A 19,842-nucleotide genomic window follows, 5' to 3' on the forward strand; every position below is an offset into this window, starting at 1 on the left:
GTAAGTCTGAGGTACAGAGTTGTGTACGGAATTTACTTTAAAAACTCAAAAGAAAGGTTTATGGAAATATGCTTATTCGCTTTCTTGCATATAGTTGTAGTACATATAGTACTAATTATATCTGTGTGCTAAGTATGAAGCTACCACCAGCAGCAGACTAACCTCGCTTAGCATAAATACTGGAAACAGGGGGAAACAGTTAGCCTGTGTTTACCATCAGACATTGGAGTGGAATCTTCTCACCAAAATCTCAGCAGAAAAGCAAATAAGTTGGACTGTTCCTTTAAATATTTTTGCATCCACTGATCTTTCAAAAAGTATAAAGCAAAAGCTAAAAAATATTTCCATCCTACTGAACCCTGGCCTGTCTGTTATCATATAAGATATCTCATAGTTACATCATCAGGGATCGTGCAGTTTAATGGAAAAGGACATCTTATCTAATAACCTTTCTAGTTTATCAAAGCTCTGATATAGTACTGTGGTCTCTGACTTACCAGCATATTGAGGTTTTATTATTATTACACCCCTCATTTACTGGAATGAGTGCCAAAATTGTTAAGTGTCGATCAACATACAAGTCTTCTCCTTCAACTGAAGGAGAAGGAGACTTCATTTGAACTGAATGAACATTCAGGAAGTCAAGACAAAACATGCAAGAAAACAGTCTCTTTCCAATGTTAGGCTCCTATAACAGTTATACATCAATATTCAGGATTAAAGGATCCAGACTGTGATGTGAAATTTGTTGCTTTTCTTTGTCATACATAATAATAAATTGAAAATCTTTGGGTTTTCTATTGATCTAACGACACAACTAATTTTAAGATGACAACAGGCATTTTTCATGATTGGCTGACATTTGACATCATTTGACAACAAAGTGATTGACTAATTGAGAGCAGACTAATTCCTACTGCATTTAAAGTTTGTTTTGTTATGACTGATATTTTTGGATTTTGCCTTTTATGAGGGACAAAAAGCAAAAGGACAAAAAGCAAAGGGAAAAAATTCAAAGAAACAGAAGACATAAATGAAAAAAAAAACATAGATTTCATTGGTATTCTTCAGTTTCTAACCACAGTCTGCTCGTCCTCATTACTTTGAGCCACCGTATTCTTCACTGCAAAATACAACATTAGTTGACAATTCATTATAGTAGTCCAAATCATTCTATTGCTCAGAGCTGAAATACATTTTTTAGATTTGTCAAACAGTCCAAAAGAAGGCTGTAAGCTACAGGACCTGAAACCACAAACTTGAGTGTAAAAGATATCAATACAAAGGCTATTGTGTTGTGTATGTGTGCACCACAGAAACCATTTTAACCCTGATGCTGTATAAAATACAGTGCATCAGTTCATACATTTATCAAGTTCATCTTATCAGAATTAAATGGCCAGCGGTCGTAATCAGACCAAGAAGTAAATTTACCTCACAGAAGTAAATTTACATAACTTCATGCTCTGATCCACATTTATCTGGCAATAAAAACATTTATCTTCACAAGTCATCTCCTAACAGCTCACAGGCAAGCTAATGTTACCAATTTTTCAGAGACAGTTCTCCTCTCTTGAAGTATCCATTATACCTCGCTGGCATGCAGCCTTTGTCCCTGTCTTATCTCGTCTATAAAAGGGACTCAGAGGAGGATCTGAGGCACATCCAGCCAGCCTTCTGGGAATAGGTAAGCCATGAGCACACAGAGGATTTAGTCGTCTACATTTTAGAGGAGTTTTATTATGTGCAGCATTGCTACCTACTAAGTGGCATTTTACCAAAAGTATAATGCTATCTTATAAAGATTTGTGACACACAGCAATTTTTATCATTGCAGGTCACACTGAGGAAACAGCTCAGCTGACACAACATGGCTCGGCTAACAATCTTGGCTGGTAAGTTACAGTCTTTTAATTGTTAATTCATTAAAAGGCAGTAGTCTCCTGGGAAGAAAAAAAATATGAAATTAAATGTCTTTTTTTTGTTTAGGATTGTGCCTTTTGATATGTCTTCAAACTGGTATGCATTAATTCTTTAATATCTTATTGACATTAATCTTTGAATCAACATGACTGAGAATCTTGACTGTGTCAAAGAAATGTTATTCTAATTATGTCTGCCTCCTTTTCAAAAGTGTCTTCTACCAAACTGGTGTGCTACTTCACCAACTGGTCCCAGTACAGGCCAGGTGTTGGCAAATATCTGCCTGCCAATGTAGACCCCAACCTCTGCACACACCTGATCTACGCCTTCTCAATAATCAGCCCTTCGAATGAGCTGTCGCCCTATGAGTGGAATGATGATGTTCTCTACAAATCCTTCAATGACCTCAAGAACAGGTGAGTTTTTCCAACTTGAAACATCAGTCTGTCTGTTGTAATATTTTTATAGTACCTAATCACAAAAGTAACTGGAATGAAATTGGATGTTTAAGTATGACTGGTGAAGAGTTAACAGTTTTCAATAAAAGAAAATTAAGGGGCTGTTAGATTAATTGAAGTTCATGAGCTGTTTTCAGTTCTGGGAAAATGAAACTTATATATATAATCTTTAATTGCGCTTACATCTTCAAACTCGGCCTTCATTGTGTTCTCAACATGACTGTATCCTGCACGGTTGCAAAGCCATTGCTGACAAAAACTTGTAACAGAGCATTTCTGCGTAGTGGTAGTGCTACTTTTACTTAAGTAAATGATCTAAGTTCTTCCACCAGTGATAAAAGTGTAAATCTACATGTGTTGGGTCATCTCTCTGTCACAGGAACCCCAGGCTGAAGACTCTGCTGGCTGTTGGTGGGTGGAACTTTGGAACTTCACAGTGAGTCTACAAGTCCTCAACAGCACGTCACAACACTGTTTGATTACATTATCTTATATAATACTGAGGAACACTATAAACAGTTTATCTATGGATTGTTTTACATGTGTACAGATTTACCATCATGGTTTCATCCCCTACCAACCGCCAGAGATTCATCCAGTCTGCTATCAGATTCTTAAGACTGCATGGCTTTGATGGACTGGATCTGGATTGGGAGTATCCTGGAGCACGAGGAAGCCCACCAGAGGACAAGAAGAGGTTCACAGTGCTCTGCCAGGTCAGTTTGGAAATTAGGTAATGCAACTAATCTCAAGTGAAAGCAAACTGAGGCTGTCTCCAGTATTAGTATTTCCTAGCAGTAATCACACTTAATATATTTTGATATTCTCACATTATACACAGTTATCCTGAAATATATCTTTCTTGTATTTAGGAATTACTCGCTGCCTTTGAAAAAGAAGCTGCTGAGACCAAAAAACCGCGGTTGCTGCTCACAGCTGCAGTGGCTGCTGGAAAGGGAAACATTGATAACGGTTATGAAATTGCTGATGTGTCAAAGTGAGCTCACATGAAATGAAAACACTTTATCTTAAAGCTTTCTTTTTTAAATGTAGTTTTTTCACATCATCCTTGTTCCATACATTTTCTAACAGGTTCCTAGACTTTATCAATGTCATGACCTATGACCTCCACGGAGCATGGGACCCGTTCACCGGTCACAACAGCCCTCTGTACGGCAGCTCTTTCGATCAGGGTGACAACATCTACTTCAATGTGGTGAGTAAAATCCTCAACAAAAATCAAACATCATCCTGCCAGCTGACTACCTAAAGACGTATTTGTTTTAAATATGAAATTCTTTTTTCACAATTTCTTCTCACAGGACTTTGCTATGAAATACTGGAGAGACCAGGGAGCTCCTCTCGAAAAGCTCATAGTTGGTTTTGCCACATATGGACGCACATTTCGCACATCAGGTAACGGTGTTGGAGCACCAGCCAGCGGACCAGCCTCTGCTGGACCCTACACCCGTGAAGCTGGGTTTTGGTCGTACTACGAGGTCAGTGACAAAACATGACAGACCTGAATTTAATGCAGAGTCAATTAATACAAGTCAAACATAAATAGAGAGATGTTTCAGACTAAGACAACACAAATCTTATTAAGGATTTTTGAGTGTCTTTTTCTTCCATGTCTGCAGATTTGCACTTTCCTCCAAGGAAGCAGCGTCAACTGGATTGATGAGCAAAAGGTCCCCTATGCCACCAAAGGCAATGAATGGGTTGGCTTTGATAACAGGCAGAGCTTTGAAATCAAGGTAATAAATAACCTATTACCCTTTCTATCTATGTTTACAGGGTCTATAAATATAAGATAAAACTAACATATTGCTATATGCTTGCCAGCTATCAGCATCTTTGCTTTCTATATTAGTACAGACACTATGTACAGCTGATCACAATGAAGCTGCACACTCAGCACATACTGTTTACAATACCTCAGAATGAGCAGAAGGTGGTACTCTAACTCACAACTTTATGTTTAGTCTTGTTTAATCTGATCAACTGGGTCATGACAAGTTTCTTGCATGTATAGAATTACATTTTTCCAATTTTGTTCTGTTGTTTAATTAATGATTCAACTAGTTTTTGTTACCTGTGCTACAAAAATAAATGATGAAATCTCCCTCACATGTTGGGTATGTAGCTTACATCGATTTCCCAGATTACAGCCGTCACCCCGAGGCGCTGGAAACCCAAACCACATGGGCACAAATCAAAACTGCAAAGACAGAAAACCTAGGGGTTGGGATGTACCAAACTATTCTCAAATTTTTGCTTTGTTTTTACAGCAAATGAGCTACCAAGCAGACTATGATTCATATTAGGGGGGTCACAAGCCAAAACATTCTGCTCTATATCACCTCTGTCTCCAATACTGCTTTAACATGACAGAAATTTTATCCTTATAAATGTAACAGTACATTCAAAAATATGTGAATGGAGGAAGGTTTTTATTCTGGTATGAGGCCAAGCTGGACATTTCAGTGTCCCCACAGTGCAATGGGCTATATTTGTGCGATGATTATGACAAGATGCCAAGTTTTCAAACTGCACAATCTGTATTTCATTTTTATGTTTGGGGCTTTTTAAATGCGATACTGTGACACTTTTGCACACTGTAAACAAAGACGAAAAGTATTTTTTTAAATCAAATTCAATTTAACTGAAAAAAGACTACTTCGGGTATATGAATGAGCATAGAACAATGTGTTTCCTGTATTGAAACCGAAAAACTTGCATTTTGAACTGCAGCACTCTCTTTACTTGATATCCCACAGGCACAGTATCTGAAAGATAACAAATTTGGAGGAGCCTTCGTCTGGTGTCTGGATCTGGATGATTTTGCTGGACAGTTCTGTGGACAGGGGAACTATCCCCTCATCGGTCATCTGCGCTCTCTTTTGAATTCAGGTAAATAGGAACTAGACCTCAACACTGCACAGCATGTCAGCGTTTCATCACTTAAGTTAAATCTTCCTTTCATAATCTCTCTACATTTAATATATTTTATCTTGCTAGATTTTCCACCTCCCCCTCCTGTAACCACACATCCACCGGTGATCACTTCAAACAAACCCAGCCCAGCCACCACCACGACTGCTGCTGCTGGTACCACCACTTCAACTACTGCCACGACTACTACCACAACTGTTGCCTCTGGAGGCAGTTTCTGTGCTGGAAAGGCTGACGGCCTCTATATAAATGACAAAGACAGCAACACGTTTTATCAGTGCTTCCACGGATACACACACCTCCAGAGATGTCCAGTTAATCTTGTTTACAGTGACAGATGCAAGTGCTGTGACTGGCCTTAAATAAACGTATTCTTTATCCAACAAACCAGTGTGTTTTATTTTTAAATGTTTCAGTCAATGTAAATAATTACATTTTTATAGACTGGACGAGATGACAAGATGGAAAAGGAAAACATACTATATTTTTAAAAAAAGATCCAATAAGTATATATCAGCCAATAGAATTATTTTAAAAAAAAAAAACAAACAAAAAAGAAACTTCCTATCATTGTGACTAAGATTCATACAGAGACATGCTGAGCTCTCTGGTGGACAATACTAATACCAATATATCTGTAATAAGAAAATATCAGATGATATATATAAGCCTGGCTGTCTAGTTCTAACAGTGAAAAACATTTTAAATTGTTGTTAATATGGTGCTGAGAAGCTATGACTACAATATGTCTGCTTTTGATAACACAAAAGAGTTTTTGCTGAATGAGTGACTACATTTTAAAGCCTCACTCACAGGACAATTGTTAAACTGCACTCTGTTGAGACCCTACAGTTTCTGCTCTTGCTGAAGACAATCAATACATCTTTGAAAAAGCTGTAAATAATTTGTGACACATAACACATACCTCTAAATTTCTAGGTTTACTTTTTGCGTTCAAAGGTCTTTTACCAGCTTCTATTATTTGACTTACTTGGATGAAGCAACAGCTTTGTGTCCTAAACTTCAGATGGTACAATATTTTCCTGGTTAATGATTATCATGGTATGTATTTGTCATCAGCAAAAGAAGCCATTCGGTACTCTATTTTTGACTGCAAGAGCTCATTCAAGAACTACCACCATGAGCAAGCTAACTCTGATTGCAGGTAAGGCACAGTAAAAAGCTACAAAATTGTTTTTTTTCTCTTTTTATGTAATATTTATTGACTGAATTTCCAACTTTAAAAGGTCTCTGTCTTTCCCTTGGCAGTCTGGGTGAGTTCATTTATTATATAGTATCAGCCACTGACACTGAACAGTCTTAGTAGCAAATAGTTTTGTTATCTAATCATTAATTATTCTTCAAAGATTGATGATTTTTTATATTCTATGTTCAGTCTCATCCTCCAGACTGGTGTGTTATTTCACTAACTGGTCCCAGTACAGACATGGGGAAGGGAAATTTATGCCTTCAAATGTTGATCCAAACCTGTGCACACACCTGATCTATGCCTTCGCTGGTATTAACAGCGCAAATGAGTTAGTCACCATAGAATGGAATGATGAGAAGCTCTATAAATCATTTAATGGACTCAAACAGAGGTCAGTCCTGACATTATCTCGTGTAAAATGTTATGCAAGATAACCCTTGCTGCCAACTAAATTTGTATATTCTTACAGGAATCCAAATCTTAAAACACTGTTGGCAGTAGGAGGCTGGAACTTTGGAACACAAAAGTAAGATATTTTGCATAAAACAATCAATCAAAATCAATATACTGCATATATATGTTGTCTTGACAGCCCCTTTCTTTCCCCAAAATGCTATCCAGATTTACTACAATGGTGTCGACAAAAGCCATCAGAAATACATTTATCCAGTCTTCTATCAAACTACTGAGAAAACATGGTTTTGATGGGTTAGACCTGGATTGGGAATACCCTGCAGCAAGAGGAAGTCCTCTGGAGGACAAGCAGAAATTCACATTGCTATGCAAGGTCAGATCCAAGATTACTGTTCTGATGTTCAATTGATGTTTAACATGGAACCAAGAAGTGACTTTGACTCTGTGGTGTACAGGAACTCCTAGAGGCCTACACAGCTGAGGGAACCACAAGTGGCAAGCCCAGATTAATGATCTCTGCTGCTGTGTCTGCTGGGAAAGGAACCATTGATGCTGGTTATGAAATTGCAGAGATTGCAAAGTACAACAAAGTGTTACTCCCCATATTATCCTCATAATTAGCTGTCGTCATGTTTCAGTAAACTCGATCTCACTTGCATTTTATCAGGTACCTGGATTTTATTAGTGTGATGACGTATGACTTTCATGGCACCTGGGAGAGTGTGACAGGACATCACAGTCCCTTATTCAAAGGATCCCATGACACCGGGGACCATGTTTACTTAAACACAGTGAGTTCAAGGATTCATTTTTAGCTGCATCATGAATGTAAACATATACTACTTAACTCACCTCTAATTCCAACTTTCTGTCTCTGTTTCTCTCTCAGTAAGTGGGTTTCTATCCACGTTTTTTAAACGCATTTTCAATTTGTGGATAAAAAACCTGGATGGAAACACTGCAAATTTGAAAAAAAGCTGAAACACTGCTAAAACGTTTTTAAACTTGGCTAAGGTGGAAAAGTTGGTGTGCTGATAAAAGCAAAATGGAGACAGACTTAGTGAAATAATCATGATGTGCATGAAGCATGTGACTTAAACGTCCACTGAGGTTTACAAATTTACATTTCAGGACTTTGCCATGAGGTACTGGCGGGACAAGGGAACACCTGTAGAAAAGCTTAATATGGGCTTTGCTACATACGGACGGACATTTCGACTGTCTTCTCAATCCAGCCAGGTTGGAGCACCGGCCAGTGGTCCAGCAGCTGCTGGTGCTTTTACGGGGGAAGCTGGAATTTGGTCCTATTACGAGGTGAAATTGGCAGTTACATACTAAACTTAAGTCTCTGTCTGTTCTATTAGTAATAGCTGGTATTTGGAATTTAATTCTCTCTTCAGATTTGCACTTTTCTTCAAGGGGCTAGTGTGCAGTTGATTCAGGACCAAAAAGTTCCCTACGCCACCAAACAAAATGAGTGGGTTGGATATGACAACAAAGAAAGTTTTGAGACTAAGGTATTCAGTCGTGTGTTACTATAAGAAAGTCGTTCAAAGTTCAAAGTCAAGTTAAAGACAGTGTTTAAGCGCAAATATCTATTATTACTCAGGTCCGTTACCTAAAAGACAACAGATTTGGAGGAGCCTTCGTCTGGGCTCTGGATATGGATGACTTTAAAGGACATTTCTGTGGACAAGGAAACTACACCCTCATCAGCTACCTTCGCTCTCTTTTGGCTTCAGGTGAACAGAAAAGAAAATAGATATTATAGATACATTTTACAGATATTTTCATTTTCACCAAGCATTAATGCCTTTGTTCATTTTGATTCATTTGACTACTACTAACATACTGTTATTTCTCCAGATCTTCCTCCGCTTCCCACTAGAGAAACCCCTCAGAATCATGTGACTCCACCTACAACCAAAGACACAACACTTCATCCCAGGCCTCCAACCACTACTTCACCCAAAATCCCAGACACCAACTTCTGTGCTACAAGGGCTGGTGGCATTTATGCCAAACCTGATGTACCCGGTTCTTTTTACAGCTGTGCCAATGGCATCACCTGGATCCAAAACTGCCCAGCTAATTTAGTTTTTCGAGATAGCTGCAAATGCTGTGACTGGCCCTAAAAACTTGCATATCATTATACATGCCACACGCTGTGATGTTTGCGGTTATTAACAGTGAGCAAAACAGTCATGATTTACAATTTCATGAGTGTATTTGGTGTTCATTAAAGAACACTACTCGTCTGGAGGAATTTTTTTCTTTTTTTCTTCCTAAAACAAGCTAATTAAACCTTACCTCTTTTGCATTAAATGGTAATCCTTATAAAAGCATTGGCTTGGGGGCTTCTTTCCATTACTCTGCAACATTAAATATACTACAATACACAGTATACTATTGTAATAATTTTCTATATATCTGAATGACATGACGTTCATTTGGAGCCTGAATGGTCATGTATCACATCTTCTGAGACCTGACAACCTCATATATGTTAAACAACATTGTGCTCAATGTTAAAACAACCTAAATAACATTTATCATAATAATTTAGTTTTATTTTTTAATTCAAAGCACTACATGGACTTGCCTGAAAATTGTCTCACTAAACTCCAGTGAATATTAAAGATGAAAACAGAAATACAAATGAACCTTTGGCTGTAAAACACCAAATGTGAACATGAGTAGCAACAACTGGATATAGAGCTGATGCCTATTAATCATAAAAATCATAAAATGCCTGCTTATTAATCACATGCCTTGACTGATCCTGGTCTCGATCTACTGAGAATACCGGCACATATAAAGTGTTTTCCATATCCCAGTTTAGAATCATCCTAAAGAAGCTCATGTTATAAAGTTTGAATGAAACATATATAAGTAACCTGGTTTTTTAAACATGGTTCTTACAGAGTGGTGTGAGCAAATGAACTGCAGGATAGCAAAATCAGCAGCAGCCAGCAGATGATATGACAGTGAGATGCTGCCCACAATAGAATTTCCTTCTACAGAGTCTGCCTGTTCACTTCATTTTTGCTTTCTAACTGTTTTAACATTAGAAGTATGTGATCATTTACAAGTAGATTGGACGTCAGAAGTTAATTACAAAATGTTCTGTCATCCTCTTGTAAGTTAAATATAAAATGATCTGTCATCCTCTGCCCTAGGTGACTGCCTGGCTCACCTAGGTGGATCCAGTGCTCTTAAAAAATGCCAAAGATTTTTTCCAAATAGCTTTCTAAGGTTAAGTTTTACTGCTATGCCCTCATAAAAATGGTACTTCCCTTTTGTTACAGTTGTACAGTAGGTGCTGCCAATTGTTTGAAATATGAGTGTACAAACTGTTAATTCATCTTTACATGCATTCCATTACAAGACAGGCCCAACAGTTTGTGTGCTCTGACGTCCTTGGTACCCTAATTACACAACTAGGTTGGGGTGTGTCAACATACACAAATGGCATTTTAATTAAGAGGGAATGTTCTAAATTACACCCCAAAGGTAGGCTATGTCCTAAATTGCACCCAGTGAGTAAAATGTCCATAATTACTACTTGTGTGGATGGCATGTTCTTTGTATCAAACAAGCTGCACCTCTGATCTACCGTTCCCTAAACCACCCACGTGCTGAATATTCAATGCACTTTTTTGGGTGTGGCAATTTTAGATGTTAGCGAGTAAAGTGAGAGAGCCCCAACCACAATTTAGATTTCAACACTAAGTTTTACATATATACATGGTTAAATACTGTTATTTTCTGTAAACCCGCCAGTAAATGTTATTTTCTATTGCTGGTGGCAGGATATGCCATTCAGCAAACATTCTAAACACTTTTAAAGTAGGAATACACAGGAACAACAAATGATGCCAGCATTCACTGTACAGCACATACTAAAATCAATAAGCAGAACCAATATCTAGTTTACAAATGAGTCTACATAGAGATTTAGAATATAATTGTGATGTTTGACCTTGAATCTGGGCCAATAATGTGGTTTCTAAATAAGAAAAACACTACCCTACTTAGAGGTCATTCATTACCCTTTCATTAGGTCTACATTTACTGGTTTGGGTTTGATTTTTTACATTGTTTTTGCAACTCAGAAAAGAAGTTATTTCAGTTATTAGTTATTATTAGTTATTTCATGAGAGATCAGATGTCTGTGCTGTTTTCACTAGTTTTGAGGGGTGGGTGCTCAGGTGAAAAAAATGTGAAGTCACTTAAGTGCATCAATGAGGAATGAATGATCAATTTAGTAACGTCTGGATTAGAATGTGATTACAGTTATAGTATGTGGTTGCTAGTGCTGTTGGACCACTGTCAATCAAATGTGATCAAACCACAGCCACACAGTTATCTTTGATTAGGATGTGTCCTTTAATGCCCACATGAAACAAACCTGCGTAATATTGCCAAAATCAGGCTTTTCCTGTCTCAAAAGGATAAAGAAAACTACTCCATGCATTTGTTACTTCTAGGACTACTGCAATTCAATCTTGTTAGGCTGCCCCAACACGTCTCTAAAGACCCTCTCTAAAGACTTGAGACAAAATGCTGCAGCATTGTTACTGACAAGAGCTAAGAAAAGAGATCATATTTCCCCCATGTTAGCTCCTCTACATTAGCTCCCTATAAAATCCAGCATAGAATTTAAAATCCTCTTCCTCACCTACAAAGCGTTTAATGGTCAGTCACCATTATATCTTAAAGAGCTTACTAGAGCACTGCGCTCTCAGATGGCCGGTTTACTGCTGATTGCTAGAGTTTCCAGTAGGAGAATGGGAAGCAGAGCCTTCAGCTGACTCCTCTACAGTTGAACCTTCTACCAATTAGGGTCCAGGAGGCAGACACCTTTAAGAGGCAGACACTTTTAAGAGCAGGCTTAAAACTTCCCTATTTGATAAAGCTTATAGTTAGGGCTGGCTCAGGGTTGCCTGAACCATCCCCTAGTTATGCTGCTATAGGCCTAGACTGCCAGGGATTCCCCATGATGTTCTGAGTTCCTCTCTCTTTCTCTGTCTGTACAGATTCATATCACATAAACACGTCACTAACTCGCTATCTTCCCTTTCCTGTAATTTTATGCTCTTTCATCTATCTCCTCTTGCTCCTCTTGCTTGCTTCCTCCTGCTGCTCCTATGATCCTGCTCAGCTGCTGATGTTTAAATTGATCAATTAAATATTATCTCAACCCAACCGACTGAGGCAGATGGCTGCCCACCCTGAGTCCAGTTCAAGTTTTTCCTTGCCACTGTCGCCTAGCGCTTGGTCATGGTGGGAACTGTTGTGTCTTTCTCTGTACAGATAATAATATAGAGTATGGTCTAGACCTGCTCTATATGAAAAGTGCCTTGAGATAACTTTTGTTGTGCTTTGGCGCTACGTAAATAAAACTGACTTGACTTGACACAGTCTTGATGAAGCAGATCAACTGATAAGCTCCTCATACATAATATTGAAAGTTTTTTCCCCAAAACTTTAACTGTGGATTTTGCTGCTTTGTTTGAACACTGGTATGCGATTTTACATACAAATACTTTTAAACTATGGGGCTTAAAATCTGCACTGCTGTAATGTTGACACACCTAAACCATTAATGCTCCTGATCCCCCACACTTCTATGTGTTGTTATGTACACACAGTGAAAAGGCAGTGCTTATACAACAATAACAACGTGTATCTAACTTGACAGTTCAATGATCCAAGAAGTCACTGACTGTGAAGCAGGAGGAAGAGCGAGGAGTTCTGGAGAGGGGAGAGTTGATGATGTTCCAGAGATTTCTTTTTTCCTGTGGCAATATGCCACATCAGGCACTAAAGATGAGAAATACCTGCCAGTATGAGTCATTGTTGATTTTTGTAATTATTTGTGTATGTATCCATATCTTAGTTGCTAATCTACAGCCTTAACAAACTGCAGTATCTCTCCTGAATAAACCATCTCTTTAAATGCTCACTGACCACCACTTTCTCATACTTAAAAGCTACAGTGAAATAGTTTTGAATTGTGATAGATGCAAACCTCAACATCAATTTCAAAAAGGTTTTCAGCATAGTCAAGTATTTGGCAGGTTTCCAGATTTGTGAGGAGTTGTGTTCCAACAGAGGTATGTAATACATCAAACTTAATCTCACAATTAACAACCAGGTAACAAAGCCCCATCCTAAAACCTCTACAATCTCTATATAAACAGTGGCAAGCCTGATTCCTAAACTGATTTAATAATGGAAATATAAAAGAAATGAGACAATTAACCATGTCTGTCACAACTTAACTTCTGGGGCACACTGCAAGTTTTCTATGTAGTCTTTATCTAAGACTAAAGATGCAAATGAGCCTCACCCCAGATCATTTGATTTACAGGTAGTGGAGGTAAATAAGATATGATCTGGACTGTTCTAACACAAGTTGCACATGTCTGGAAAGTACTACAAAAAGTGTTCTCTGCTTCCGAACATGGAATATTAACTGGATGGCAGACAGTGTGGAAACTGCAATTGGGCATTAATCCTGCAAGAAATTTTTTAAAATAGCCTCATTTGTGAATAAATGACTCCTGAAAAATATGTGTGGGAGAATTTAGTAAAACCTTTCAACTCCTTTGACCAACTTATTACGATATTAAGGCATAGAGTACAGGACAGATGGAAGGACAGACGGACAGATGGATGGATAGATAGATAGATGAAGCACATTATTAATCCCAAAGGGAAACTACAGTCCCACCATACTCATACTCAGTTGTCAATTTATTAGGAACACCTGCAGAGGTTTTGATTCAACTGTAAGATCATTCTGGAGGACAATAGCTTGTGGTGGTGCTGAACTGCAATGCTTTAATGCTCTGCTATGAGCCATTAAAAACCAGGAAAAATAAGTGGGAGGTAACTGTGGAAAACAGCTTAATCCATGTAGAAAAAACAAACAAACTGTTACATTGCTACTCTTCTGTGTTGACGCTCTCTGTCCCTCTGTGGGCATCTGATAAAACACTGCCAGAGATTTTGTACCTGCTTTTCATAAAATTTACCCTGCCACAGTCAGTCTGCTGTGATAATTCATACACAGCAGCAATTTGCATGAGTTTCCAGTACCTCCTGTCATATTTTGCACCTCTTAACTGGGGCACTTTATAATACAGTACATGTTGCATGTGTGGTGCTTTAAGGCAAAACACCAATATCAGCATGCTAACACTTGCTTACTAGCATTACAGCTGAGGCTGATGGGAATGCCAGTTTAGTTAGTCATACATTTGAGTATCTGACAAATTAAACTCATTGATGACCTAATGATTTATTTTCTTATAGTCTTGTAATCCCTTTTAATCTTACATCAAGCAGTTTGAACTGCCTTGTTGCTGAGAGGTGCTATACAAATAACCTTGTCTTACCTTACAGTGGCTTTGTGAGCCACTGTAAACACAAGACTGTTTACAAGAAGAGTCAGCAATTGCTTTCTTTGTCAATGAAGTGTGGGTGTGTTTATTTTTTAACCACAGTGTAATTAGACTTGCCTTTCATGATGCTACTGCCCATTTCTACCAATCTTATCTGTATTCTGTGTATCTATTATACAGTTAGTTTAATTTGACACACCTAGTATCACATCATGCCATTTTGTTACATGTATTTGTTGGTTTCAGGGAGTCTACTAGCAATCAAAGCTAGCCTTCTGACTCATCATGCAAGAGTGAAACTATTGTCACTGACAGTAGATGTGGTGTTTTTGGTTTTTCCATAAACATATCCCTGGCTGGATTAATGGCTATCTATGTAAGTCAAGTCAAGTCAGTAGAGGCATATAAATTAGCACAAAAAAATTACCATTTATTGTGCTTAAAGCTAGAACATCAAAAAAAACAATCTACATTTATCGAAAACTGATTATGAGTGATTCTGTCTTCCATAGCTGTTTCATAGAGTATGAAAAGCCTCTCCATCAGCTCATTAAATCACTATAGCTATATGAAGGCCCCGGGACACATACTGTATGCTGATAAATCTACACCTGTTATATGCACATGGCTGTCCACTACGTTAACCTTTATTAAAACACATGCAAGTGACAGACGGTTGCTACAAAGTAATATAATACAATACTATACACATCAGACGGTATTTTGTTGTGGGAGATGTCAGATCACATTAGTCTTGCATGTCAGTGCTTCCTTTCCAGTTATCTTTTTTATCAGAAGTGTTGTTTCACTTTTTAGTCATGAAATGCACGATGGTGCAAATGTTATTGTGTCACATTTTACTGCGTGATGTGACCATTTATGATGTGAGATGTAGTACTAATAAAACTGAGGTTTGGTCTGGACATATAAATGCTTTCACTAACATTCTTATCGTTCATTTCTACCATCCTTGTATAAGTTGAATAAAAACCTACAACCTCTGTTTCTCTGGCTAATATGGGGCGCTATGTGTTCAGATTGTACCACTCTGCACCATCCAGACAACAATATAATTTCCTGTGGAAGCCTCTTTCCTCTTGTTGAGGTGTTGTTGTCACCTGTGACTGTGGCTGGCACAGCTGCCAAGAGTGAACTTATTTATCACTACGCTATCAGATTTATATTCTGCCTCAGCCAGCCATTTTGTACTTCTTTGGGCTACTGATCTACGTGGACAAAAAAGCAGGTGCACTTGGAGAGACCTACACAGTACCTGTGCTTAAGACGTGGTTGTTGTAGCACTTGCAACTTCAGTCTTAGAATTGAGTGCTGTGAAGCATTACTTACTTGTGATATGAAAAGAAACAGGTTTTCCCAGTGACATCTCAGGAAAATTAATAATAATAACACTATATATTTAACCAGTGCACCTATGTATTGAAAATTTTTCTTGTGGGCTACGTAAAGATTTGTCAACAGACCTGAACAACTTGAAGCTGGACCCTCACAGAGTTGAGACTTGACTTTGATGTCTCAAATAACATGGCCTCAAAAGACTTAGATTTTGCTAAGGAATATATTTTGTTTATCATAGTCTCATTATGATATTATATTACTAAGGCATAAAATGTATTTGATCATAGAAATGTGGATCACTAAATCATATTGGATGCACCCATATAATACAGTATTTCTCAAGGCTGTAGTCTGAGGTGGTCTTGTACTGAACTGTATTATATTGTGAAATGTTTCTGAGATTATTGTTTCTATATACAGTATCCTAAAAAAGTTTTACACACTTCACACTTTTAGATTCTTATCCATCACATAATACCATCAAAGAGGTGTATATCTGGTCCTGAGTGCACATTAAATTGAGACACTCCCTGAATAAAGAAATTTCCACATGGTGGTGTCATGCAATTTAACTGAATAAAATTTGATATGATAATTCAAAATCAGAAGTACCTGACATGACATGACTTTGTCCATTTGCTTTGGCCATTGCGACACTGCATTAATAATCCCTGCCCTATTCAACTACCACACCCTTTGAGCAATCTACCCAATTTAAAAGCCAGAAATTAGTTAGGCATCAGATAGTAGATAGGTAGACAGTATATTCTTCTTTCACCTTTATCCATGTAAGTATATCTTTTACTTTATTGATTTTATTCAAACACATTTTCATTATGTACACGGCTATATCTACTTCAAGCCTCTAACTAATTCTCTTGCTCAAGTAGACACATTTATGGGGGTTGAAGCAGCAGATACTGTACAGGCATTACATCTTTCAGTTTTGGATTTAATGTTATGATAATTGCATGTTATGACAATACTGATACGAGCATGTTGGCATGATTATCAGGCTGCTAAGACGGGGTTGTTGCATGACATAGGCAATTAATTGATCAAACCTAAATTAAAAATGTGAGTTTGAGTTGTGAGAAAATTGTTGTTATATTGCAAATTAAACTGTTTCTTTGATCTCTTCTGTTTCTATTTATTCACATAGGAACAACATGCGGAATCTAATTCTGACTGCAGGTAAGGCACAAAGATCAAGTCATTGCTTCCTTAAAGGGTCAGTTCACCCAAAAGCTCATATTTTCACACTTACCTCTGGTGGTATTGATCCACGTAGATAGTTTTGGTTTTATTTCTCCAGGTTTTGGTCTCTGATATTTCTACCACAACCCAATACAATGATGATGAGTGGAATTTTGTTTACGTTGCTTAGGGCTTTAAAAAAATTACATTCAACAGCAACCTGTTTTTCCAGAAAGTGTCCCCTTTACTCTGGATAATCCACACAACATGCACAATAAAGTCTGTGGATTATCAAGAATGAACATTTATTGTTGCTGATTTTTAACATGTATAATAAAATTCCATTCACCCCCAGCATTTTTTCCTCCTTTTTATTTTATTTTGTTCCTTTTTTAATTTGGGTGAACTGACCTGTTGAGCTTTTTTCCAACCTGATACTGACCAATTCTGTTGCTTTGAAGGTCTCTGCTTGATCATCGCCAGCTTGGGTAGGTTTATAACATGCATTAATTAATAAAAATTAACAGTCATACTAGCAGAATAATGTCCCCAAATCAACACTTGATGGAAAACAAGGGATTTTTATAATTTTTTTCTTCATGTTTCAGCCTCTTCCTCCAAGCTGGTGTGCTACTATAACAGCTTGGCTGAACTTCCTGACAACAGGAAGTTCACGATTTCAGACATCGATCCGAACCAGTGTACCCATCTGATCTATGCCTTTTCTGACATTAACAATATCAATGAGCTCGTTCCCAGGAGAAAAACTGACTTTCAACACTATCGGTCCTTTAATGGACTCAAAACCAGGTCAGACCTTTAGCCTCACAATATTTTGGAAACTGTTCAGTTTGGTGTTTTGAAAATAATCCTTACCTCCTTTCCCACAGTAATCCACAGCTCAAAACCCTGTTAGCAGTTGGAGGCACAAACTTTAACACACAAAAGTAAGTTACATACAAAAACATTTACACTATTTTTTCTCAGTGCAAAGACCTATTTGAGCAGCACACCAACATATGGTATTCACCTAAATATGATGCTTTAATTCAAACATTTCCTGTGATCTGTGTACCATGCATGATGTATGGTAGGACTGTCACTTTTTATTCAACATTTGAACATTTGTTCAAATATGGGGTGAAAGGTTCATATTCCAGCTATGGTGACCTGTTTGAAATGTAGGCTACAGTCTTTATGTAACTTTTGTTGGTCACAGAGTTTACCTTCTGCAGTAATACAAAATCCAATGAAAAAATCCCATTGGCTCCCATTGGAACCAGGGTGATGCTAACTTCTGGGTTGACCTAGAAAAATACATCATCCCTGCACCACTCTATTGACTTATCAGTAAATTAAGCTGATGGTAAAGCACCGTCATTTTGTTGTGAAAATGGTGGACAATAGTGAGCAGAGCCATCCTGAGCGGACAATCACAACACCAAAACATCTGAGAAGCAGCGTGTAGAAGTATTTTGGGTTCTACACCGTGGATGGGAAAGGCACAAATAAAGATAAGGCTTTGTCAGCTTTATAAAAGGCAACCTTATTCTCCAATGACAATAAATCTGTGGACTCAGCTGCTAGGTTACCATCCCAGTGAGCCAGCAGAAGCAGCACAGATGAGCACAGCAGCAAGTTAATGAAGTAACAAAAATAATGACATGTTTTGGGGGAGGAGGCTACAGTGTGCGGGAGAAGAGGGCTCATTTGAATAAACTGTAAATTGACAGCCCTAGTGTATGGTTTCACACAAATGAGGTAGCGCAAAGTAAGATGTTGTTATTACATACATAAATAAGTTCAATTCATGATTCCATTATCAGATGCAAATAAAGTATGTGATGTAAATCTGAAGTAATGACATACTAATGCAAACACTTAAACATAGTCCAACCACTAGATACATTTATGCTTAATACCTTCATTTGGTTAGGTGTAACCAACAGTGGTTTACTGTATATTCACAAACATATGTGCACATCAAAGTGGTCAGTATTCTTGGTACGCCAAATAGCTTTGTGGTTGCCAACAACTTAACTTTAATTAATTTCCAACTAATCTTAATTTAGTTAGGAAGAAATTAAGTAAAACTACATTAAACTGCTTAAGTGTGAAGCCTTTCAATGTTTGCATGACATCTAATGCATGTCAAATGCTAAATTTAACACTTCTATTTTACTCCTACGCTTTTCTGGTAGTTTTATTTACTAAAGATGTCAGTAAAAGCAATCTTGAGAACACTGTTTTGTTCAACTCTTTACCAGATTCAGTGCAATGGTGTCAACACAAGGAAACAGAGCAATGTTCATCCAGTCTGCTATCACTCTACTGAGACAATATGGTTTTGATGGGCTCAACCTGGACTGGAGGCACAATGCAGGAACAGGAAGCCAACCAGACAACAAGCAGAAATTTACAATGCTATGCAAGGTCAGACCCTCTCTTCTGAGACTCTCAGAAATATGACTTAAAATATATGTATATATGATACAAGATTTTATAATTGTCTGAGACTGAACCAGGCTTTTGTGTTGTGTAGGAGCTCAAAGATGCCTTTGTGGTTGAGGGAACACAAACTAACCGTGACAGATTAATCCTCACTGCTAGTGTCTCTGCTGAGAAAGCAGTCATTGATGACAGTTACGAAGTCGCACAGATTGCCATGTAAGACTATTTTAATATAATTCTTGACATTTATATCCATGGCTATCTGTCATCATGTTTTTGTGATGATCTTCTCTGCATTTAAACAGGAACCTGGATTTCATTAATGTGCTGACATTTGACTTTCATGGACCCTGGGAAAATGTCACAGGCCATCACAGCCCCTTGTACCAGGGATCCCAAGATACTGGAGACAAAATCTACTCCAACACTGTATATTTTTTGTGGATTCATATTTTAATTACACATT

General features: G+C 37.8%; 1 protein-coding gene across 1 annotated transcript; it reads left to right on the forward strand.

The window, feature by feature from the left end:
* The first annotated feature begins 1,581 nt into the window (after positions 1-1,581).
* Positions 1,582-5,723, forward strand: LOC108882140 (acidic mammalian chitinase). The gene is made up of 12 exons (XM_018674460.2): positions 1,582-1,687; positions 1,838-1,895; positions 1,990-2,019; positions 2,135-2,339; positions 2,761-2,817; positions 2,932-3,097; positions 3,254-3,378; positions 3,474-3,597; positions 3,704-3,880; positions 4,022-4,138; positions 5,162-5,294; positions 5,403-5,723. Exons 2-12 carry the CDS (start codon positions 1,871-1,873, stop codon positions 5,696-5,698), a joined length of 1,455 nt encoding a protein of 484 aa, XP_018529976.1. The 5' UTR covers positions 1,582-1,687; positions 1,838-1,870; the 3' UTR covers positions 5,699-5,723.
* The last annotated feature ends 14,119 nt before the right edge of the window (positions 5,724-19,842 follow it).

Source organism: Lates calcarifer, linkage group LG6 (genome assembly GCF_001640805.2).
Source record: "Lates calcarifer isolate ASB-BC8 linkage group LG6, TLL_Latcal_v3, whole genome shotgun sequence".
NCBI classification, from domain to species: Eukaryota; Metazoa; Chordata; class Actinopteri; family Centropomidae; genus Lates; species Lates calcarifer.

Bases quoted from the DNA above. Each gene is read 5' to 3' on its own strand.
- LOC108882140 (XM_018674460.2), top strand. From the start codon at position 1,871: ATGGCTCGGCTAACAATCTTGGCTG. The intron at 1,896-1,989 runs GTAAGTTACAGT...TTTTTTGTTTAG, and splicing joins TCGGCTAACAATCTTGGCTG to GATTGTGCCTTTTGATATGT. The intron at 3,098-3,253 runs GTCAGTTTGGAA...TCTTGTATTTAG, and splicing joins GGTTCACAGTGCTCTGCCAG to GAATTACTCGCTGCCTTTGA.